The sequence below is a fragment of the Mastacembelus armatus genome, chromosome 10 (genome assembly GCF_900324485.2).
Source record: "Mastacembelus armatus chromosome 10, fMasArm1.2, whole genome shotgun sequence".
In the NCBI taxonomy this organism is placed as follows: domain Eukaryota; kingdom Metazoa; phylum Chordata; class Actinopteri; order Synbranchiformes; family Mastacembelidae; genus Mastacembelus; species Mastacembelus armatus.
In genome coordinates, this window is record NC_046642.1 from 14,707,657 (window position 1) to 14,732,176 (window position 24,520).

A 24,520-nucleotide genomic window follows, 5' to 3' on the forward strand; every position below is an offset into this window, starting at 1 on the left:
TCCAAGACAAATTCACAATAAGAATCAATAACGCTGATGTTTATTACTAAAAAAACAAAAAAACAAAACAAACAAAAAAAAACATCTTTCAGGTGGTATCCAAAGTCCAGCCTGTCTTTCTGCACATTGTATGGATTCTGTACAATGAGAAGGTGAAAGTTGGTCTGAAAGGTTACAGGCTGCACTGGGCCTATGCTGACTGGGGCTTAATATTCAATTTTGAGACTGTAACCAGTGGGGAAGTTTCTCAGCTGGCTGACTATGTTCTAATGCTAAAAATAACCCGCTTCCACTCGAACAAACGAAGCCATTTTCTGACTAATAGAGACAATACTGTCTTTAATGCAAAGAGCCAGCTGATTTCTGCAGCTGGAGCTTCCTCGCTGTCTCTTCTTCTGTCTGATTTTTCTACTAATTCTCTGTGACAAACAACCAGAACTCCTCAGGTATAAGTGATAGTTTTCCAGATGTAACCTCAGTAAAAAGATGAATTTATACTGTACAGTTTGTTTTGACACATGCTTAAAGATGTAGCAGTAAACTGTACCACCTCCTCTCTCTCTGTTTCATTTCGCTGCTTTTCACTCTTAAAATAAGACTTACACCCACACAGCCACCATTAAACACGGCGCTGCAGTTGGATCTGCTCGCTCACAGTGTATTGCAGAGCAATCGATGAGTGGGAAAACAAATTTAAAAAAATACAGTCCGTGAAACGAGGCCCTTGAGCTTTTACTCCCAGCAGCCATCATCATCACTTATCATTGTATTTCTATGTTTCCTAACCCCCCCCCCCATCATCACACTGATGTGACACTGCAAAGCAATTGCCACTTCCGCTCTTAAACTCATTCATTGCATGCAGCGTGAGCGGCCAAAACACTGCGTAAAAAGGGCATCTAAAAATACATGGAGCTGCTGCCATGTTAATTTTTTTTCAGGAGTGAAAAGTCAAGCGAGGACAGCCCTTCATCCTTGTCCTGTTTTACAAGAGTTCCCACTGAATGTTTCTCTCACGCTCGCTCGCTCTCCGTCTCATTATCAGTCTGTCGATCAGATGTCTCCATCACCTTTGGGATCATTAGCTTTAGCCTCAGTGTACATCACCCGCAGAGGCAGTTGCATTTTGTCCCTGTCTTTAAACACCCTCCCACATAGCTCTGAAGGAAGATGCTAGAACAACGTGAGAGAAAGAGACTCACTAAACCTCTCTGAGAATATTTATCAGTATGATGTGTTTGATTATCTGTTTTTTTTATTTTTTTATTTTTGCTCCATACTGTTTGATCTGTGCATTCATAGCTTTTAATTTGTACGTTATACTAACAGAGGAGAATTTATGGCTGCGGCTAATGATTAATATGTTGAGATGTTATTTTTTGATTAAGTCACTTAATATCCCAGAAAACTGGTTTTGACCACAAGCATCCATCCATCCATTTTCTATACCCACTTATTCCTAACCAGGGTCACAGGGATCTGCTGGAGCCTGTCCCAGCTCTCTTTGGGTGAAAGGCAGGGGTCCACCCTGGACAGGTCACCAGTCCATCACAGCGCCACATAGAGACAAACAACCTCACACACTCACACTCACTCCTATGGGCAATTTAGAGTCACTAATCAACCTGACATACATGTTTTTGGACTGTGGGAGGAAACCAGAGTACCTGGAGAAAACCCACACAAGCACAGGGAGAACATGCAGACTCCACACAGAAAGGCCGGGTTGCGAACCCACGACCTTCTCACTGTGAGGCCACAGTGCTAACCACTCAGTCACCATGCTGCCCTTGACCACAAATTCTCACATTTGGGATGAAAATGTTCCTAATTGAAAAATTAGTTTTAAGGAAAGATTGTGGTCTCATAATGGCCTTTGATTACAATAATAAACACATGGTTAAGGTTATGGAACGGTCATGGGAAAAGACACAATAATGCCAAATGGTGTGAAACAGGGCACGAACAGCAGCCTCTCGTGTTAAAGTCCAGTGTTTTGTCAGCTCTTGTGTACACTCCAGTGTCCTCCCACTACAGACTTTCACGCTCTTTACAAATATTAAATGACTCCCTCCTTTGCTCACATCATAATTACCACTAGGGTCTGGCTAACGATAAAACTTGTTAATCATCTGCTTGCACAAATGACCTATGGGCTGTTTTTTTTTTAGAGAAAGACAAAAAAAGCTTTTAGATGTTACTGAAAACACAGACGATGGCTCTGTTCTATTAATGTGTCCCATTAACAGCACAACACTGAGCCATCATCAACCAGGACCCTGAAACTGAAGTCAGACATCATTAATTTTACTGCTCACACTTGTGCTTTCACCACCTTTTTTTTTTTCCTACTGTGACATGTCAAGATGTCTTTTGTGAAAAATTAACACCAAACCTTCTGAAATCTCTTGTTAAATTAACTGAGCTCGGGTGAAAGGCGCCTGGGCTCATCTCTGTGGATGTATGTGTGCGGTGCCTGGCTGTGTGTTTGAGGGTTTATGAATATAGAGATGCACAGAGAGCACCTGGGCCTGCACCCTGCCCCCTGGCTGTGCTGCAAAATGGCAGCGTCGTCACGGCCTCACAGATGGTTCTGTTTACCTTCGCTCGGACATCACTTGAGCTTAGAGGAGAACGCAGGATACAGCTGCGTCCTCTCTATCGCTCAGTACAGTTGAAGTTATTTTTAAAAAAAATACTGTGGCAGACTAAAAGTGCTGTGATGCTGTGCACAGGCAAGAGGAAAGTCAGGTTCGTGAAAACAAGGAAACCGCTAAACATCTTCATTTTCACTGAAAAAATGATGAGATCATGCAATTTCTTAAATGATTTAATTCTGTTGTCTTGAAACATGACATGATTAAGTTGTTCCAACAATTCTCTTTTTTTTCAGTGGCAAAATCCTCACAAAAATCTGCTCAATGATATTCATGATATACAAAACGGAGCTTAACTCTGCAAAACAACCTTTTTTTTTGTCAATGTGATGCATGATAAATATGACTGAAAAGTGTATTTTAACACAAAAGTATGACATCACTGTTAAAGACATACAAAGCTTCCTGATTTGATGTTTTCTGTCCCGGACTAAAAAAATAAGTAACAAGACCTTTAACGTGTTAACTGAGCAAAATCTTTGACTGGATGGAAAATAAGAAGCAGGTGAGGAGAATTTCACATCATGCAGCATCCAAAAAAAAAAAAAAGCTGCAGAGAACTGAGAGAGCATCCCATGACAAAGTGTTGGTCTCCAAGGCGACCTTCACTCTCCTTGTCACAAGCGCTCCTCAGAAACTCCATTTACATCACGCAGCCGGCCCACTGAGCATCAGTGAGGGAGACATCTTGTGGAGAGCACTAATATTAAAAAAAAAGAAGCTATGACAGTGCTGAGTATATATATATATATATATATATGTGTGATGACAATACAAACAAGCCCCAAAACATCAAGGCTGGTTGCACAGTGACAGTGTCTGACTACAGATATGTTTCTGGGCTAACAAACCCCCATTAAGAATCTGACAGAATGACAAGGAGTACATTTATGTTTCTGACAGGCTCCGGTTCTTACAAGACCACCATTACAACTACATCAGCTGTCACAAGTGACATGGGAGGGAACTGAGTTTAACACAATACACACCAATCTGTGTGCAGATTCAGAAAAAAAAAAAAAAAAAAAGTCCGACGATAACACCTTTACTTGATTTACCTGCATGAAATCACCTCGCCGATGTTGGAACAAAGCCCTTAAACAGCTATCTGATATCTATATGGATAGAACAAAAATGTCCTTATGTGATATCACAACAGTAATATTTCTGTAATTTGGCATCTTTGAATGTGCAGTTTATGGCAAAATGAAGGGCTAACGTTTGATTTTTTTTAGTAAGCTCGAAACAGAAGGAGAAATAAAGCCAATTTCAGAAAAATATAAGGGTTAAAAAATAAAAAATAAAAAAAAACATATTCTACCCGTGAACTGTTGGTGTGACAGTTGCTGTGTGTGCTTCTCTTTCTCTCCTCTCTGCAGCTGCACAGGACCAGACAGACGTCCACCATATTGCTAACACTTTCATCTGCTGGGCCCTGCTGCAGAGCGCTACAGTAGAAGCAGGGAAGAATCTGCTGATGAGAACAACGTCTACAAGAAGGCAGCTCGGCAATAACGAGCTCGTCCGCAGACATCACAGCCTGTTGTCCCCTTCTTTCCCGTCTACAGTCCGGAGGAGATGCCACAGCAAATCGCAGTGGTCAAGCTGAGTTTGTTCATTTGTTGCAGTCTGTGTCTGTACAGATCTTAAATTAAGTATTAGGGGTCATGGGGGTAGTTAGCGCAATCTGAAAGAGTTGGAGGCCATACACATCTCGAGGGGAGTGACAACATGGACGCTTTTATTGCTCGCTTTCCAATGGGTCATTTTTCAGCTATTTAGTTTCAGTGGGAAAGTGCCTGACAGAATCATTAAGGGAGCCATCAACACATTACAGGCTTTTTATGGAGCTGGCTCACTTACTGCCCATTTTAAGACACACAGCTTTCTTTTTTTTTTTGTTCCCATACCAGCCATAATTAAAGAATATTACGACCAATTCAAAGTTGGCTTCTGCAGTGGGACTCTGCAAGTGTGAGGGCTGATTACTGATGCAAATGCCAAACTAGCCAAGTACAGTTAGAAATACGCATGAATCAAACTGAGTAGTTTTTATTAGATGCACTAGAAGAAAAGCATTTTCAAAAGCCACCATTCAATTTACAAAATGTATAAAGAAATCAGATCATTTAACTAAATTACAAATCACCAATGAGCATGTGACAGCCTGTGCCAAACGTTTCAGATTTGTACACTTTCTGATGCATTTTGCTATGAGCGCTAATGATTTCCTACTTTCTTCACAGGTTTTACTTTCCGACATACTGCAGTTATGTATTTAAAGCTGATATATCCTGCCACCGACACTTTTTAATCTACAAATTAGCCCAGTCACCATGGACTAAACACTAAGCAGTGAACCTAGTGTGCATGTAAGAAAGCTGCAGGATTAAGTGTTGTTCTTGTGCTGTAATCATGCCACTGACCATATTAATCTGTTGCTCTGTGTCCACTCAGCATGACTAATGAAATTGTTCTGGACCAACTGTATTCTTGTCTTAAGCTTTTTGGAAAGCTCAGCAGAGCAAACAGAGCAGACAGAATCAAAGCAGCACTGGAGGAACGATGAGACAAAATCTTTCTTGTATTTAAAAGTTAAAAAAACGGAAAATAGATCAGTATACAAATGTGCATGAGTTTGTGTTTTTAGTAACATTTCTGCTGCAACCTCAGAGAGGCCAAAAAAAAAAAAAAAAAAAAAAAAAAAGAAATATTTCACATAAGAGCTGAAACAATTACTTCATGTACTGATTTGTTAAACAACAGAAAATTAATCAGCAGTAATTTACTATTGGACCCAGATCCTCAAATGTTGTTCATTGTTTTTGTTTTATATTTTTGTGAAGTTAATATCTTGAGATAGTTGAAAAAATAAGCCAGAGGTTTGGTAAATTATCTATAAAAAAAACATTTTTGGCTATTTTCAGATATGTAATAGAAAGTTGTAAGAGTAAAAGTGGTACATTAAAAATTAATTTAATCATTAGCCCTATTAAAGATGCTACAATCATTAACACTTGAAATGTCTTGTACCATCAATAGATACAATATTATCTTAATACAAAGACCAAATAAAACCCGGTGTCCTCAAATATACAACAACCTTCACCTGGATAACAAATGTTAAAAACCTTGAAAAAGTCCCTAGAAAAAGAGGCCTAATGTGCTTTTCCTTGACTTCCCTAGATCCACCAAAAAAGCCTGTGTTGTCATGGTAACACTGAGTAAAAATAACACAAGCTTATTTTCTACGAGCTGAAAATAAAATGGAACAGGATCAGTTTGGACAAACAAGATCAAAATGGTTGCTAATTCAGACACAAGAAGAGGCACCTCTCTCACATGGACGCACTGTTAACACCGAGGCCTGAGCTGTGCGTCCTCTGGTCATCAGATCCCGTTATCTGGCGACCACATCCCCTCACTCATGTAAAGAAACCAGAGCTTGTCAGGATAATGATCGTAATAAAGGGAACGCTCACGCCCCACTAATTCCTTCATCCCAGAAGCCACCACAGCTGGTTTATTTAGATCTTTTAATTCACAGCCAGCTAATTAACATTCAAAGAACAGTATTATAGCACAGGCAGTGCCTGTAACAACCACCAACATCAGGTATTTTACATGTAATTAACAAGCGGGATGATGAAAAGTCTAAGAGTGAAAATAGTCATTTGCCTCCTTTCTTATTCCAGCCTCGGAGTGCATGCCGTAGCTACGCTCAACATATGGATGGCATGCAGAATTATTATGCAGCCCCGATGATGCTTTGCTAAGGCAAAAACCTCGACTTGTATTTAATCAGCTGCACCAGCTCTGTGCACGATGCTTTTTAATGCACTTTAACCTAAGTTTGGTTCCTGGATCTGTGATTTCAGCAAAAACAAACAGCATTAGGCAAATGCAACTTCAGCTGCAAAGCGAGCGAGCTGAGTGATGGAGTGAGATGCCAGTGCCTGCACAGACAGAAAAGCAGAGATAAACAGTGGAGGGGAAGTGGGGGGGGGGGGTCTCAGCCATGATATCATATCTGTGCCATATTTTGCGCTAACCCCAGTGAGTCAGCACAGCCCACCCAGTAAGGATGTGTCGTCACACCTTGGACTCAGAGGACACTTCCTTCTCAAAATAGCACATTTGTAATGTCATGCCGGTCAGGCAGCTACCACGGTGCTGACTGACCTGCCCATTTTTATTGCCTGACAACACTGCTGACCTTTGAGCCTCAACGGGCTATCGCTGTGGATCACACAAGAACGCACAAAAACAGACCACACATATGCACTAATTTCTTAGGTGAAGATGAAGACCATGTGAGGTGAAAATCGATGAGCCTTTTAACCCATGTGTCTGACTAAAATAAAAAACCTTTGACTTCTCTCCTTGCTTTGCCTAACACTGCATGCAGAATATTTTTTTTATTTGTTGTGAGCTCTTTCACCTTCAAGAGCTCCTTCCCTGGACTGACGGCTGGGAATGACTCAGCACTCAGCTTCTTCATTCTTCTTAATGGTGAGTAATCACTGAAGTTCATTTTTTAAGCAAAATTTGAAAAATTAAAAAAAAAAAAAAAAAAAAATCACTTCCTTCTTCATTTGTTACTGGTTTTCTTAGTCTTTGATAGTAAACTGAAAATCAAGGGTTATGAACTGCTGATTAGACAAAAATTGCATTTGGAGATATCGAAATGGATTCTGAGAGCTTGCGGTGCATTTGGTGACATTTTGTATGTCAAATGAGTGATGCATGAACTGAGAAAATGATCTGGAGTCGCGGTCGTAGAGTGGAGAGTCAAAATTAGCTGGGAAAGTCGTGTTTTCAACTCTGACGCTGTGCAGCTAAATATTGCTCAAACCCTCAGAGAATTTCAATGTGAAGCAGAGCTTGATCAGGGTAACCTTGACCCATCTCCCACCCTGCTGTTCGCCGGCTCCATCCTCGCCCCTCTCCATGTTGTTTTCCATCTCAGCACTTTAATCTCTAAAACGCCTGGCCCTGATGAGGTAGATCAAAGCAGCCCTGCACAGAGCACAGGTCACCGACTCCACCCTCGTGATCACTGTGCACAATGATATTATTGATTTCTCTGAGATCAATCTCTTCACTCCTCCATTGTACCAAAGACTACTGGACATTTAGAGGAAAGGAGGAAGGGGAGGTGATTCTGACATGTTATGTAAGTTGCAGAGATTTTTTTTTTTTTTTTTTTTTTTTTGGAAAACAAGTCTGCTGTGGTCTTGGAGGTTTTGCTTTTTAAAACTTTTTTGCCTAAATTTGTGCATCGTGTCGAGGGACACCTGTGCTGTTCTGGCAGGGAGAGCTTTTCTGAGAAATGAGCGAGATGAATGCTCTGTCATAGCCACAGGGAGTTGCATGACGTCAGTCGCCATTCACCGTTTGTGCACAGTTTTGTGTTTTGCTACACACGCACACGCACACACACACACTGATATATGAAGCAGTTTTTTTTCCAGATGAATGCTTGCATAGATGCCTAGTTCTTAAGCAAGATAACCCTTTGGAGCAAGGCAGAGGTGGATTACATGGCTGCTGAGCCCAGAGTCACAGCCAGGGATCCAGTCGAAGTGGTGGGAGGAAAAGATGGAGGAGGGAGAGACAGAAAGAAGAAAAAAGAGGGAGAAGGAGAGAAGCGAATGAAAGCGAGGGGTTTCTATTTCAAATCTCCCCGGACCCCCAAGGCACTTCCGTTCTGACTGCGTCCTCTACCAAAATAAATCATTTCCATCAAAGGAGAAACTCTGACCATTCAGTGCTTTTTTTCTCATCCTAAACAAACCCACATAAGCTTGTTCTGCTGCTGTGACACCAGACAGAGATCTGACAGGCTGCCAAATCAAAATGTGACAGGAAAATTAACTAGACGTCCATTTTAAAACGGCTTAGTTAATAATAAAAAACACATCTTGCTCCATTCCTTGTGCCAAACTTGTTTTTCATGCACTTATATAACATCTCCCATTATTTTGCTCCATGAAGAGGCTGCTTTGTAAATCATCTTTTCTCAGACTCTTTGCAAAAGCTGCCCTCAATGCTTTTTTTTTTCTTTTTTTTTTCTAGATGCATCCAAATTCTCCATCAGCGAAAGCTGGAGTGTATTTAATGCTGGATGGATACAGCAAATGCACCACTGAAGTCTGTCTCTCTGTCTCTTTCCCACAGATCAATAGGTGGTGCTCTTGCATGGGCTGCTCAACTTTTCCCCCTTTCCTCTCCAAGTCGCACATGACGTTAGTCTTCATGCACCATTATTAACGAATTTCTTACGTCAGATGACAATTTGAGGGGGAAGTATATTTACCTATATCATGAGGATGTGACCGGTCGACGAAAAAGGCGAAAAACGCCAAACGTATAATGTTATTTATTCATTTTACAGGTAACTGCATGGAAAGGGGGTGCAGGGGGTGCATGTCGATAAATTTACACCACTGAGGCTTGACAACGTCAGGCACACACACACACACATATATATATATATATGTGTGCACGCACGCACGCAGCCCTCCGTGCGCGCAGCCGGGGCTGTGCGTCCGAGTGCGCCATTGAGTGTGTGTTTTGAATTCAAATGCAGCAACACACCAGAGCTGCAAATGCGGAGAACGAGAGGAGGATGGCGATGATGTGTTTGCGAACTGCAGTCCTCGTTTTTGTCTTTCTCTTTTTTTAACCTGAGTAAAAAAAACATTCACAAGATGTTCAGGTTGGTCCTGCTTTCTCAGACAGTCTCACACACACACACACCCTGACCCGTGGTAAGTCGCCCATCTCAGCCGTGCCAAGCACAATTGGCACCATTAGGGTAATAATCATGAAGGTGCACCTACCATATTGACTTCCGAGACCATGTCTATGCTGGCTATGTCTATATTCATCCCAACGGCCACCGGCGCACCTGCGAAGGAAAAGGGACGCATTAATACAAGAGATAGGGATTATTCTCCCTTCATATAAATGTAACAAATTCGTGACGCGCACACAGGTTCCTCTCTGCTCCCCACCACCCACAGGAGGCTTGTGCATCATCAGCCTGAGCAAAGATGATCATGTTTAAACGCGCAGATGCGCTTAAGTGCCGCTAATTTCATCTTTTTAGCGGACTAATCAAACGTTGATGAGCGGGATCGATCACGTTAAAAGCCTCGTCTTGTCTCGTCATCAGATGCAAACATGCACATCATTTCTCAGAGCCTAATTGGAAAGGCCTATTTGGCTGTGGAGGGATGATTATGTAAATTAAAGCAGATTTTGCGATTCATTAAACATGTATTGCACGTCAGGAACGGGGGGTGGGGGGTGAAAACATGACATTCCGTTTTCAATTTGCTCGTTACCTCCGAAATCTGGCCTCAACCGAATGTCGTATCCTTTCATCAGTCTGTCCACTGTTTCTTTTACCAGAGGCATATTGCTCGGATCTTTGATATCCTTGACGCTGGGGAGAAAAATAAGGTGGTGTAATGCAAAATAGCTTATTAATAATCACACTCCTGGCACGCTTTCACAGAGGCTACATGGCATGCAAAGACTCGGGACAAAAATTAAAAAAAAAAAAAGAAAAAAGAGAGATGCAAACGTTTACCTCTGAGTCCAGACAAAAGTCACTAGTAAGGAAAAAGTCAAAATCCCAAAGTGGTTTTTCCTGATCCTCCCCATCGCAACAGTTTTTGAGGTGGTTTCGGGATGCGAGTGAGGAGAACGCACATCCAACTTACTCCAGACGGTGCAGAGGAGCCAATGAGGGGCGCATGCGTGCAGCAAGCCCAAGATCAAAGAGTGGAGACTGATGATGGTGGATGAGCAGTTTTCATTGCAGAGAAAAATATTAAAGGGACAAGTGGATGTGCTTGATGAAGAAACATGCATTTATGCCAAAAGTAACAACATCAACGTGCATTTTGGGTTTGATTTATTCTTTAGATTCGTTACATGGTGCATAAGTTTATCTACAAGGTCAACAAACTGCAGGTGGAGTTTTCAAGTTAAGATGAAGTTGATTCCTTCTGTTTTTACGTTACTACACATCTGAATCAGCTAAAAACAGAATAACACTCCAATCATTACGAGTTGACACATGATATACAAACATCTGTGCCTAACAATCCTGCACCATCCATACAAAAATAGAAAATTAATGTCACCAGCACTCAGGGGCATTATATCTCAGTCTTCCAGAGGGTCTACAGCAGCTATGAAGATGCACATGGAGCATCAGAGAGCCAGAGCACAGAGGTGGTATAGAAAACACAAACCCACAAATCATCTTCCCAGGTTTGAGCTCATTTTTAAGCCACAATAAGAGACGTGAGCCTTCTATAAATTGCCTTTGATCTTGTTGTAGTGGGAGCTGTGCTTCTGTAGAGGGCAGGCTTTTGAAAGCATTGGTTCACTGTTGCATCACCACCAGTTACAGCCATCATAGATTATATCATGCACTTCTTTTTGATGCGTTTCTTGGGTTGTGCGTTTTGAGCATCATGTTTACCGTATGTGTGTGGTGTACGTCCAGGAACCTGGAACTCATGTGTACGAGGTGTGTTTAAAGTGACTCGGGGCCCCGGTGAAGGGCGGCTCTCCAGCTACTGATCAGAACAAGCTTGGGCAGCGGTCACAGCCTGAGTGCTGAATCGATGTGTGGAGAATAAATGAGTTTCTGATTCATTTCCTCTGTCAGATGAGAGCAGATTGAATACTGAGAGATTGTTCACAGAGAAAGAGAGAGAGAGAGAGAGAGAGAGCTACGGAGGGGGAGGGGGTGAGGTGAGGTGAGGCAGGCTGAGTGCTGAAGGTCTCTCCAGCTGCACATGCCCTTTTCCAGGTCCTCTTAGTTTTTAAGAACCGCGTTCCTGCAAGACCAGAAGACAGCAGACCACAAAATGTGAGAGGAGAATACTGAAACGTCACTGTTTCCAAATTCAGAGATATTCTCTATCTGCAGGATAGCACACAGACAAAAGTGTTGCTGTGCTCCCTGTCCTCTCATCTTTGAAAGTACCAACTGAGGAACGTGCAGCTGTTCTCATGGTCTCCATCTTGTCTCTCTCATTATTCTGCAGAACGTTCCAAACAACACAACCATAAAAATCCTCTGACAGGAGCATGAGAAGCATGATGAGCAGATTTGCACTCCTCAGTGTTACATAACAGATCTCTCCCTCTCCTGTCTCTCCCCCCTTTCTCTCTTTCTTTCTTGGATATGGAGCTTTGCGTTCTATAAGTGGATGGCTTATAAGCAGGAAAGTGAATAGTCACTGTTTTATGTGGCTAATGTTTAAACTAAGCTCTGGTTTATTTAGCCAAACCTGCTCCCTATGGAGAAACAGTGTTATCATTATAATGGCTGGGGTTTCATCAGCCCTCAGGTAAACCTTATATATAAAAGAGGAGAGAGCTTGGTGCATATTCTTCTTCTGAAAATAAATGAGGACCCAGTCCCATTTGTATTGTAAATCTATGATGACGATAAAAGCCACAGTGCTCAATGCAGCAACAACGCCACCTAACATCATTCTCTTCTTTTTTATTTTTTATTTTTTTTTCTTTCGCCTACAACTCCCAGGGCTGTTTCAGCATTAGAAATTATTGATGTCTTTACTGCTCAGATAAAAGTCTGTCACAAACTGTGGGTAGCTACTGTTCCACTGAAACTATCATAATTAGAACAGAGTGTGGCAGGTTTGTGGCTCTGAGATGTTTTTGCTATATTCCTGTCATTTATGTTAGAAAGTAATTCACTACTGTATATATCAGACTTTGGCTACACAGACACTATTTACCTTGCCAAGACAAACAGAACTGTTACCAACAAGATTGACAACTAGATCTTTACCTGGCCTCCTCCATGGTGTCCTTGGCCAGGTAGATGTACCAGTAGACTAGGTTGAACAGGGCGAAGCCAAGGGGGAAGAGGACGCGGGCATACATGTCGATGGGGCTGGTGCCGGCCAGCTGTGATATCTGAGGAATAGCTGAGCCCTGCTGGAGGAAAATCAGCAGCGGCGGAGCATCTCCTGGATCACTGCGACACACTGAGTGGTTCCTCCTCTTCAAGCCTTCCTGAGGGTTGCTGTCTAACTGAAAAAAGAGGGTAGAAGGAAATGTTTTTAAAAAATAAAGTTCCTGCATTGCAAGTACATACTTTATATGCTAACTTTGCCCATGCTTGCGTCACGTTGCTGCAGGAGTGGCCCTGTAGAATGCAGCAGGAAGTTTGCTGGATGCCCAAAGGAGAGTTATGAGATTATGCAGGGAGAAGTGGTGAAGTTGTTCTCAGTTCTCACATTGAGGCTATTTTTAAAGCATCTAACCATGAGCCCTACACGTGAGACACACTCCAGGGGGACGCTGTCGTGGCTTACTGCATTAGCATAAAACATATAGCTGGAGATTAGAACGCTGCAGCTGCTCATAGTACTTTGTCATATGTGGTGTGTCCTGAATGGGGAGACTAGCAACATGGAAATGCATAGAAAAGACCTCTCACTGAGATGATTTCCTAGCTGCCGATTCATGTTCGCCATTAACATCACTCTCTGCAACAATGAGGAGATCTATCTTCATTCACTATTATTAGCTGTGTAAATGCATTTGAGGTGCCATGTGACATAAATCACACACTGAAGGTGTGTGATGTTGAGCAGGTTGTAGAATCATACCTCCTATCCTCTAGTCAATTGTTATATTGGCAAATTTGTCAATCTCTGCTCTGATTCCTATAACTTTCAATTCCTGAAAACATCCATCCATCCATTATCTATACCCACTTATTCCTATTTAGGGTCACAGGGATCTGCTGGAGCCTGTCCCAGCTCTCTTTGGGTGAAAGGCAGGGGTCCACCCTGGACAGGTCACCAGTCCATCACAGGGCCACATAGAGACAAACAACCTCACACACTCACACTCACTCCTATGGGCAATTCAGAGTCACCAATCAACCTGACATACATGTTTTTGGACTGTGGGAGGACACCAGAGTTCCTGGAGTGCTAATCACTAATCCACCGAGACACAGTTTTAGCTGGATTTGAGCTCACATTATTGACATAAATTCAGCTGCTCACCGAAACTGTGTCGTCATCATCGCTGCCAGCTGCCAACACCTCGAGTTTGTCTTGTCTGGCCTTCTGCTTCCTCAGGCGGTTGGCCTGGAGGGTGGCAAAATAGTTTACTGCCGCAAACTCGACGAGAGCAGACGCCACAAAGGCAAAACACACAGCGATGAACCAGTCCATGGCGGTGGCATAGGCTACTTTGGGAAGTGACTGACGGGCGCTGATGCTTAAAGTGGTCATAGTCAGCACGGTGGTGATGCCTGGAAAAATATACATAGAACTTGGACACTGACAGATGGATTTTAATATCAAGCATCATAGTATAAATATATTAACTGGGAAAAGGAGCGTACCTGCAACTGTGCGTGCAGGAACAGATTCTTTGTTGATCCAAAAAGAGACTTGTGACAGTACAACGACCATTATGAGAGGGATGTAGGTCTGTATGAGATAATAGCCGAGCTTCCTCTGGAGGTGGAAATGGACCACCTGCACAGAGTACTGACCTGTAAGATAAACAGCACGTGTGACGAGAGCAACCCTGAGGGACAGAACGGGGCAGCACAGAGCAAATGCCCTTGCCTGTCCTTGAAACAGAAGAGTTGCTGAGAGAAACACATTTGCTCCCGTTAGGACCGGGATAGCTGCAAGACAAAATGTGAGAGACAAGGGGAAGGAAGAAGACAGGACAAAAAGGAAGAGCAGAGCAGACATTTGGAAATGGGATAAATTCAAGAGGAGGAGGAAAGAGTTTGTGAGGAGGGGGCAGGAGGAGAGCAGGGCAGTGTCACTATGCGTAACACTGCCCTGCTCTGTCTAAACACATGCATGCAGATACTCGCAGAGCAAAAACATGCTGCATCATGCACACTCACAGAGATTGTCTCTTTCTCTCTCTCTCTGTGTTTTCTAAATGGATATCATCTCCACTTTTTGGGAGCCTGCCTCATCCTGTTCTTCTCCAGTGATCTGCTGGGTTCACAGCAGGGGAGCACTTCTTCTTCTGGTGAAAACACACACGCACACACACACGCTCTCTGTCAGTACATTGACTGGACTTTAAATCCTATAGTTCTTTTTTTAAGGCACACTGTACGCATTAGGCCTGACCACTTAAGCATCTTAGATGGCTGTGCAAGGAAGCTTTTACATTGACTTGACTGCAGGGGTGTAATGGACACTAGTGCAGAGACTCATCTGACCTTTCTGCTCACAAACTCTTGGGATCACGAGACCTAAACTAAGTGTACGTAGGACTGTAACAAGGCCCCATTTAAGAAGAGAAATAACTGACCGTGACAGCGAGCATTACCTGTGTTTGATATGAAAATCTCACTGGACAAACTGTGCCCCACCAGATCATACTGAAGGAGACTCATGGACTCTTTGGGACACTCGACAGAAGATATTGGTCCCTTCCTCCAAGTGAACCTAATTTCACTGTTTGTGTAGGCATCTAAAATGAAAAACGCATTAAGGAAAAGGGTTATCACATTTTAAAAAATCTTAACATTCCTCAATGTCAATCTGTTTATGAAGAAATCTGCTCAGACTTACAGCTTCCAAACCTGAGGGGACAGGCGTGGCCATCCATGGGGAAGTTCATCAGGTTCATTGGACACTCTGCACTGATCGTCAGCCTCACAGCAAGAACACACACAGATCAGTCTGAGCCATTTAATTTTTTTAATGTAGTGTCAGGAAACAGTTTCATCCACTGAACAACAAGCTGTACCATCCAGAATCACCTCATAGTGTAGAGGACAGTCCCGTTCTGCATGATACGGAAGAGTTTGTTGGGTGTGGTCATATTATGGGAAATGGACTTCTTGGAGTTTCTGAAGAACGTGTCTGGCGTCCAGATCTTGTCCACCATACGATTGTTCAGCCGCAGGATTTCAATGGGCCCATCAAATTTCAGCCGTTCGTCAACCCACATCTGACGGAAGAACATGTCCATGGTGTATTCCTGATGCATGGATATGACAATGTCAGCAGATGTGAAACCTTATGATCTATAAATGCACAACTCAGAATTCACACTTTAGATTAAAATCTTTGTCCACACTAAACATGCAGTCTGTCATTCATTTTCATGCATAAGGCTGGGCAGAGATCTTAACTTAGAGTGGAAGGTGAGGAGAGATGATGAGGCAATGATGGATGCCACTCAACCCACATAATCATTAATCAATCCATTCAGCCATTCCCTCTGTCTGACATGTTGTCATATTGATTTAAAGGCCATCAATAATGGAGTTATAGAGCTGGTCAAACAGATTAAAGCTCATTAGATGGTCTCATGGCAGATTGCCCATAAGGCAGGCATTCGGTGGTCACTGAAGCGCTGTTATCTTCACAGTACGCGCGCGCGCACACACTCACGCACGCGCGCGCGCGCGCGCACACACACACACACACACACACACACACACACACACACACACACACACACACACACACACACACACCTTACAGAGACAGTATCTTACCATCTCAACATCTGAAACAGGTCCAAAGCTGGTGACAAAAATGTCTGTTTTCACCTCTGTAATACCGCCTGCAACGATAAATAGCAACTGTACATTGTGTACAATAAAACTAAACCGTCTAACAATGTAAGCATTGCAGAATAACGCTTTAGGGTTTGCAGTCTGAACTACCTCCAGATCCGGGTCGCAGTCTGTTGTCATAACCATTCAAAAGTTGATTCAAAATGCGTGTGATGTTGTCCGAGTAAATCCTCTCATTTCCACTTACGTTGCCAAGCCTATACAAAAAACCAAAAACAAAACAAACAACAAAAACAATGAAACTCCCATGTTCACTAAACTCAGCTCCATATTTAGGCAGAAAAAGAAATCTTACCTTATCCAGCAGATTAAAGTAGCTAAAGTTAGTGACAAGACAGCCATGCTTGGCAGCATAACCACCAAATGCAGGAGGAATAAATAAAAACGAATACAGCAGGAGTCTTTATGTGCCGTTTACAGTGACTGTCCCCTATGCAAAAGTGCACAGGAGGCACTAAGCCAGGAGCAGTAATCTAATTAACAAATTAGTAAATCCTCTCCATTTTTAGACAAACTGGTTTCTGCTGTAGAACTAAAAGATTCATTAAAAAAATTAAATCGAGGCAACACATTAAATTAAAGGGATGATAAATAATCAGTGACAAAAAGTGTAAAGTCTCATGAGGACGGTTTTCGTGCTGTAGTTCACACCATCAGACAGCAGATGGCGCTGCTGCAGCCATGTTGTACAGGAAATGACAAACAACACCGAGAGGACACGAAGAAGAAGGCTCCAAAGAACACGTTAGAGATGACAACACTAAAATACTGAACTAAAGTACTTAGTTGCTGTCTTAACAGGCTTGTGTCGTAGCCAGAACATTAACAGTGAAGATAAAACTACGTGGCATATACAGAGTTAGCACAGTGAGCTGTCTGCTGGACCTCAAACATGTCAGTGCACTTCGAGGAGAGGAGCGGTGTCGTCCCCTGTAAAACGCCCTGGGGCTCCTGGTACCAGACCATGGAGGAGGTTTTCATCGAAGTCAACGTGCCTCATGGGACGTCTGCTAAAGAGGTCAAGTGTCATCTGGGATCAAGAGATATCGAGCTGCAGGTCAAAGGGAAGGAGATATTCAAAGTAAGCTTTCTCATTTCATCAGCAGCAGGTTAATTAAAGCTGACTGAAAGTGGGCGTACTCGGGTTTTTGTTGATCTGGGGGGTCCAGCTGACATGTTGACACATGGAAGCAGTGAAAGCGCACGTGTGTTTGATGACATTAATGATGGCTGTATGCCATCAGGACCAGCCACCTGCAGGGTTTGGTAGTATTTCATGATGGAGATCCAGCCTGTGGAAACATTTCAGTGACCTCCATTGGTGTAGTCCTGAGCAGACGATGATCATCTTCTTATTGCTTTTTATAATGGAGGAGAGAAAAAACAAAAAAAGAGTCCAGTCTGAGCCCTTATGTTGTATGGTGACCTACAGTATCTTCAAAAGGCTCTTCCTGCACCAGCTCAGGCAGTTCATCAGCAATTTGTTTGTACTTACATTAATTTTTATTTCTCACTAATCTGTATATATTGTTGATTTACACCAAAGCACATTGAGTTGGCAATAAATCTGATTCTTATCCTGTTACACTCGTGACAGTTTTGACTTCTACATCAACATATCAAACGTCATCTTCTTTTTACATTCTGTCAGGGAAAGTTGTTTGACACAACCATGTCTGACGAGGCTACGTGGACACTAGGTAGGTTTCATACACACACAGACTTAGCTTAAACTTCAACATTCGAAAGCCAGTCTCACCTCAGTCTCGTTTACATGTTTTCCCCCATCAGAGGACAAGTGTCTGATCCGGATCGTTCTGATGAAGACTAACAGGGAGGCGGGGAACTGCTGGTCGTCCCTGTTGGAAGGGGAATACTGTGCGAATGCCTGGGTCCAGGACCAGATGCAGAGGAAGCTCACACTGGAGAGGTTCCAGCGGGAGGTTAGTTTGATTTTTACAATCATGCTTTATGTTGCCAGTCTTGACTCTATTATAAGTCATCGCATGCACACTTTCCACTACATGTTGCTACATCACTGCAACTGTGTTAGCCAGGTAGGCATGACATTCACATAAGGCTTTATATATCCTGATAGTTATAAATCATTACTAAAAACTAATTTTGAGGTTGCCAGACTGTGAAAAATCCCCTTTGCTGAGTTAGTTTACAATGTATTTTATATTAAGGCAGTTAGAAATTTCAGTTTCCTTAATTAATGTTCATGGGTTGCTTGCTTGTTTAATAACATTAATAAGAAGACATGAAGTCTGTAACCACAGATGTTAACAAGTCATTATTAAAGGGTTTCAAACAACGTTTTTAGCTGCAAGTGTTTATTAAATGCAAATACATGTCAGGATTTAATTCCAGATTGCCTGCAGCTTCTTTCTGCGAAAGAGGTGGTCAGATGATCTAAGCAGTTTTCAAAACTTGGCAACCCAAAAGATCATACTGTAATGTAATAAAATGTCTTCATAAATATTGTGAACATTGAGAAATCCAGTTTGAATTCATCCTGAGCTGATCATATATAGTATCATCAATAAAAATCCCATCTTTATTTGCGCTACTGTGAAGTTGCCACAGGGGTTTTTTTCTCATGAAATAATTTCACTTCTCTTTGCTAGAATCCTGGATTTGACTTCAGTGGTGCAGAGATCTCTGGGAATTTTGCTGGTGGTGGTCCAGACTTTTCCAGTTTACAGAAGTGATCGGTGGCATGATGTCAAAAACCTGTTACCAGCTGGAGATGTCTGTTCCTAAGGAACATTACGGAGGACACACGTAGCATGCAGAGGAACAGTCCATTCTTCAGGTCTGCCCTGAAAAAGATTTGCCAGCTGAGGAGTTCAAACACTGGGCAGTCTGCAAGAGCTATTTGACAAATACCTAAGCCTGTTATTTTGGCTTTTTCAGGCTGTGTAGGACTAATGATTTTAAAGACTGAGGTGGCATATGGTGAAATCAATCATAGGGCAGAACAACTGTTAATGGGAAATGTTTTGTTTCTATGAAGCTTTTGAGATGTGTTGTCTTTTAATAATGAAACAAGTGCACACAACAATAGCTTTTCAATAAAGTTTTATTGAAAGGTACAAGTACATAGGTTAGCCAGATGGTCTGCCCAAAGAGCCATTTTGAATTTTGAGAACTTTGTCACTAACGTAAATGGTGACTACACAGGGAAACTGATAATCCAATACAAGTTCCAAACCACATTTCCACTGCACTATTTTTTTTTAGTATTCTTTCTGTAATTGACAACCAAAATCAATTATATACGTGGCACTTCATTCAGTGGCCACTAATTTCAGAATGTGTGAAAACAACTCATCTGTAACCGCTGATAAAGTTTCAGATCAAACAGTATGATTAAACATACATAACAGGTCACTGGAGAAAACCAGAGCTTCATCGCCATATCAAAACAAAACAAAAAAAAGTCATCACCTTGGGTAGGAGTGTGCATTCAGGACAGTTTTTAGCGACCTAGGGTGGGAGTTAAGGACTCTGGGCCTGATATCTTGGTTCCTTTTTTGCTGTTCACAAAATCCTTCTCCCTCCTCTTCCACACAGTGGACTGAGGACCTAGGTGGTTCCGTACTTATTAGCTTAAAACCAGCAACCCGTTCCAGGAAATACCAAACACCATGGTACGGATTTGAACAAGAACATACTGTACACTTGTGCAAGCAACTCAACCAGGAAAGGAAAACTTAGCAGGATGGCAGAAGATAAACCTTTCTGACAAAGTCAACAGGGAGGATAAAATACAGTGTGATCTACTTATGAAGACAACCAAACTTACTGTAACAATTGTAGTTTCTCCTTAAAAAAATCCATCATCAGGGATGAAGCTCTGTAAGGAAAATAACTGGAGCTGTACGTGGGTGACCTTACTGCAAGAAAATTACTCAAACGGAACGCTCAGCCTGAGAAGTGAGATCATTAAGGGACTGTTGTTGTTGATCTCTGCATGTAAGGTCACCCAACTGTACACCCAGGTTTTAAGATGCTGACTCAGGTATGGTGGGAAGATGAGCTATTTTGTAGTAGCTGTGCTTCAGCTGACGTGCAGTTCTTCCAGAAATAATCCAGCGGAGTCTCTGGCTGTTGGGCTTAGAGCACTTGGTGGTGGCGTATTCAGCCAGGCATTTTCCAACTAACTCACGCACACATAGCAGGTCTCCATCTTTGATCTGCACAGAAGAAACACACACAAAACAATACATAAATTGTACAACTGTAATATGACATCAAGTTTGTCCCTTTTTAATTACAACCAAACAAAGCTACATCAAAACCACTTATAGCAATGATAGTAGTTTGAAGTGGTTTTGTGCAGCACACAGACCTCGGATTGTGAAAATGGTTAATACTAACGTTCAGGTGCTGCTGCAGATTTCTCAGGGCCTCTGATATTTTGTCAGTGTGCTCAGGGTCATGTTGTTCCTGTGCTTCAAAGCACAGGAGAGCTATGGCAAGGAGAGATGGCTGCAGAGGAGAAGATCAGACACTCGAATCACAAAAAAAAAAAAAAAAAAAACTGCAAATACAGTAAGTTTGTTTGTGTTAGAAAACTGGTACAAGATAACACTTAAAATGAATATGCTCAGCACAGATGACCTACTTTTTTCTGGACTACCACTAAAGTGATTACTACACAACATGTAAGCTGAATTTTCAACAAATAGTTTGCAAAGCAAATCTGCTGGATGCCATTTCATCATTAGAAATTCCTCTAATACAATATAACTGGAAATAGGTCAGCTTTTAAAATGTTGGGAAACAAGTTATTTTGGTCTACCTTTATTTTGGAGAAGACAAACGAACAGTGACAAGCTTTCAGCTGAGCCTCCAGTCTATCAAGGCTCAGTATCTTCTTGCTGTAAAAACAGAATGCTTTTAGTGACAAGATGGCAACATGTCATACTGATTTGACACAGAGCACAGTGGATCTGAGGAAAATGTGTTTATATATTTTAACTAAGGTACAAAACAATAACTGGTAATGAACAGGAGATTTTTTTTATACATGTCACACAGCTTACAAACAAACAGTGCCTGCTGGGCATAACATATTTCTTGCTAATGTTGTCTTCAAAGCCAAATATGAGAAGACGTATTTTAGTAGAGTAAATATAATTTTGTTGAGTCATGGTTCAGCCCTGCAGGTTGATGTGACCATCTGTCCTTACCTCTCAGCGTCGAGCTGCTCCTGGACATGGCTGTGGAAGAAGCGGAGAAAGCGGAGGGCTGTGGGGGCCTTCACCTTCCAGTAGAGCTTCTCCATGATGATCTTCTCCATCCTCATCATGTCAGACACTGTGAAGCGATTCTGACTGATGCGGATAAGGTCGTTAGCCAGGGGCACGTTCTTCTCATCCTCTGAAGACTTCACGGCAATGTAGAAGCAGCAGAGGCCCACACAAGACAGGTGCTTTGGTTGAATCTGCAGAGGACACAAATAGAAAATGAGATTATAAAACAATATCTGGACCAATATGTCAGCCAGGTATAAATCTGCACCGTTACTGCATACAGACCTTCATTACAGAGAGAAATCGATCCAGCAAGCTGATGGCGAGCGAGAAGGTCTCTGAACTGAAACCAAAGAATCTGGTCAGAGAGAGCAGGTCCTTCACCTCCAGCTCCCTCAGTCTGGTGGTCATCCTGAGGCCATTGTCCGGGGTGCCCTCAATGAGCCTCAAGCCGCTCAGTTTTGGCTGGTATCGGGCCTCAAGGTCTGTTAGGGCCTTCAGCTGAACTGCAAACAGCTGTGCTCCGGGTTCTGTGACTGTGTCAATCATCTGTGCAGCAAAACCAAATACTGACATTTTTTGCATGTCTCAGTAATGGTGATGTGACAACGCCCTATCTATGACTGAAAACAAAAATATACATAGCACTTAGTAATCATAGGTATGGCTAATTGATTTACATCATTAATTGGCTAATAGCCCTAAAATATGCTGCTAAGTGTGTGTATAGGTTTTTAATAAGACTGGGGTGCTGAATGATAATGTCAAAGAAATGTGCATATAATGGCATGGGAGGAAGATAATGAACTGCTTCACTTTGCAGAAACAGTCAAATATGTTATACATTTGCATCTATGAAATGAGACATGCAAAGAAGTCACACAATACAGACAAAAATCAACCTCAGACTTGACTTAGTTTCCTATAACAAGCCAAATATTTATAAAGGAGTCAAAAATCAAACCCCACATATATTATTTTATACCAAATGGACCAAAAAAAAACAGTAACGTATAGTATCTTAAAGATTAAACAGTATATACTAACATTTAGTTGAAGTAGTGAGAACAGGTTATCCAGTAACGAGCCTTCCCTTACAGCTGTCACTGAACTGGACTCAACCGGACTGGAGCCACACGGATTACGAAAAGGGGGTCGTGTTCTACAAAGTTTCTCACAATTAGCAAAATATTTATATCCTATTTAGATTACTACAGGGTATATTATAAATTATATAAAATATATTAGCCATTGTGTTTGGGAACCATTTTGACAGCCTGGGTACTCAGGCTTTAGGAGCAGGGCCTGTGTCATGTCAGGACATGTTCCTGCCGTACACACCAACGGAGAATTAGCACAGACTAATGACAACATCACAGCGGAGAGACTCAGCACACGTCAAACTACAAAAGTGTCGATTAAAAAAACATTACGACACACACAGCCGCCGTCGTTATGTAAACGTGGAGTTATACCTGACAAAGATAAAGCAAAAATAACAAACTAATTTGACGTTAACGGTAAGTATTAGCTACAAGCGCTAATGCTAGCTAATGCAGATTGTCCAGGTCCGTGGCGTTATTTACTTTCCTGCTGACTGGCAGCCACACAACTACGAACTTTGTGCTTATAAATTCCCAAATACCGATATAGCGTTAGTTAAGTCAACTTTAATGTGAAACAGAAGGTATAAGTGGTTAACTTACCTTGGCTGAAGTTACGCTGCCTTAGTATGATCAAAATCAGCTGCGGAAAAAAATACTTCACACGCTTTACATAAGCAAATGAAAAGAGCTTTAAAACACACAAAAAATGTAAGTATGAACTTTCACTAAAGAAAGTTTTAAGCTTAGGTCAGTTTCTGCCTATGCACACCCCCCTGCCCTTGGCGTAAGGCGACGGGGAAAAGGGCAGTTCTTGCACTAATGCAGGAATAAAACCAAACCCATGCCCGAACAAGCTGAGTTTTCATTGGCCACCGACGGGTGACGTTCCCAGAACTAAATTGCTATTGGATGTATTTCCAGCCATTCACGACTAAGACCTGCCTTTGAATGCCGGAGGACCAATTGCAGATAGGGAGGCGGGGCATGGCCGAAAATTGAGAATGCCAATCTTTTACTATTATGTTCCAATAAAATAATATTGAACCTATACATTTATATTATTTTTGAATCAACAATAAACATCATAATACATTATAGACAATCTAATGACACAAGTGGATTAGTTACTTTTTCTTCAATAAAGGACAAGGCCAAAATAAAAAGTTTACAACATTGCAGGATAAAGGAAAAACAGAAATCCTCCAAACTTTGTGTATTTAAAAAAAAAAAAGATTTTATCACTCTTTATATTATTTTCACAAACCAGTAATTATCATTACAATACAATGCCACCTCTCCTTAAATCGCCAATACTGGCAGGTTTCTGGAACGATCTGGAAGGAACCTGAACCTGCTGGGACCACAGCTCACCATAGCCTGTCTTCTGTCAGTGTCTTCGGATTTTTTTTTATCTAAAGGTACTGTTATATAATGAACAAGATGTGTTTTCAATAAAGTAGCTCTTTATTACATCAGGATATACAAATCTGCAAGCTGGCCCACACAAACCCAGTATGTAGATCTACTGACATTTAGAGATTTAATCTTGAATGTATATATACAGCCAGGGTTTTTCTTATCATATAACATCATATATAGCTTTTCCATTTTAAACTGTGAAATACTTCTTACTAGATACTTTAGACACAACATAGGAACTAACATGTAAGTATGATAGGGCACCTTTTTATAACAATTAAAGACAGTATTTGAACTATGATTTAAAGTGCTAATAAAGTCATAATGTACAATCCATACAACCTTTAACAGCAATATCATGTCACTTTATAATATATATTTCACAGTGTGTCATCAAAAACTACAAGCGTAACACGACAGAGTAAAGAAGGT

At 41.7% G+C, this 24,520-nt stretch overlaps 3 protein-coding genes across 6 annotated transcripts in view; 1 reads left to right on the forward strand and 2 right to left on the reverse strand.

The window, feature by feature from the left end:
* gabrb2a (gamma-aminobutyric acid type A receptor subunit beta2a) overlaps nucleotides 1–16,441 on the reverse strand; it is a 31,682-nt gene extending 15,241 nt beyond the window's left edge. For 2 of the 3 annotated variants that reach the window (XM_026330788.1, XM_026330787.1), the window contains exons 1-3: nucleotides 10,258–10,389; nucleotides 10,010–10,110; nucleotides 9,503–9,570 (exon numbers count right to left, since the gene is read on the reverse strand). In XM_026330788.1, coding sequence (XP_026186573.1) covers nucleotides 9,503–9,570; nucleotides 10,010–10,110; nucleotides 10,258–10,331 — 243 coding nt within the window. In that variant the 5' untranslated portion in view covers nucleotides 10,332–10,389. Of the gene's footprint in view, nucleotides 1–9,502; nucleotides 9,571–10,009; nucleotides 10,111–10,257; nucleotides 10,390–14,128; nucleotides 14,233–15,038; nucleotides 15,183–15,283; nucleotides 15,367–15,474; nucleotides 15,696–16,218; nucleotides 16,287–16,389 lie in introns of those variants that run through there. The other variant, XM_026330789.1, reaches the window with a different exon arrangement.
* Nucleotides 16,442–17,004: 563 nt separating this feature from the next.
* nudcd2 (NudC domain containing 2) lies at nucleotides 17,005–19,559 on the forward strand. Its single transcript, XM_026330422.1, has 4 exons — nucleotides 17,005–17,380; nucleotides 17,951–17,999; nucleotides 18,091–18,242; nucleotides 18,930–19,559. The coding sequence occupies exons 1-4, from the start codon at nucleotides 17,192–17,194 to the stop codon at nucleotides 19,011–19,013; spliced, it is 474 nt and encodes a 157-aa protein (XP_026186207.1). The 5' UTR covers nucleotides 17,005–17,191; the 3' UTR covers nucleotides 19,014–19,559.
* ccng1 (cyclin G1) lies at nucleotides 19,367–23,489 on the reverse strand. 2 transcript variants are annotated; one of them, XM_026330420.2, is made up of 6 exons: nucleotides 23,270–23,489; nucleotides 21,849–22,186; nucleotides 21,501–21,754; nucleotides 21,110–21,188; nucleotides 20,686–20,796; nucleotides 19,367–20,501 (listed from the first exon to the last, which is right to left on the reverse strand). In XM_026330420.2, the coding sequence occupies exons 2-6, from the start codon at nucleotides 22,146–22,148 to the stop codon at nucleotides 20,310–20,312; spliced, it is 936 nt and encodes a 311-aa protein (XP_026186205.1). In that variant the 5' UTR covers nucleotides 22,149–22,186; nucleotides 23,270–23,489; the 3' UTR covers nucleotides 19,367–20,309. The 2 variants fall into 2 exon arrangements, with proteins under 2 accessions (XP_026186205.1, XP_026186206.1); XM_026330421.2 differs by having other exon boundaries at nucleotides 20,310–20,501; nucleotides 21,849–22,112.
* Between the last annotated feature and the right edge of the window lie 1,031 nt (nucleotides 23,490–24,520).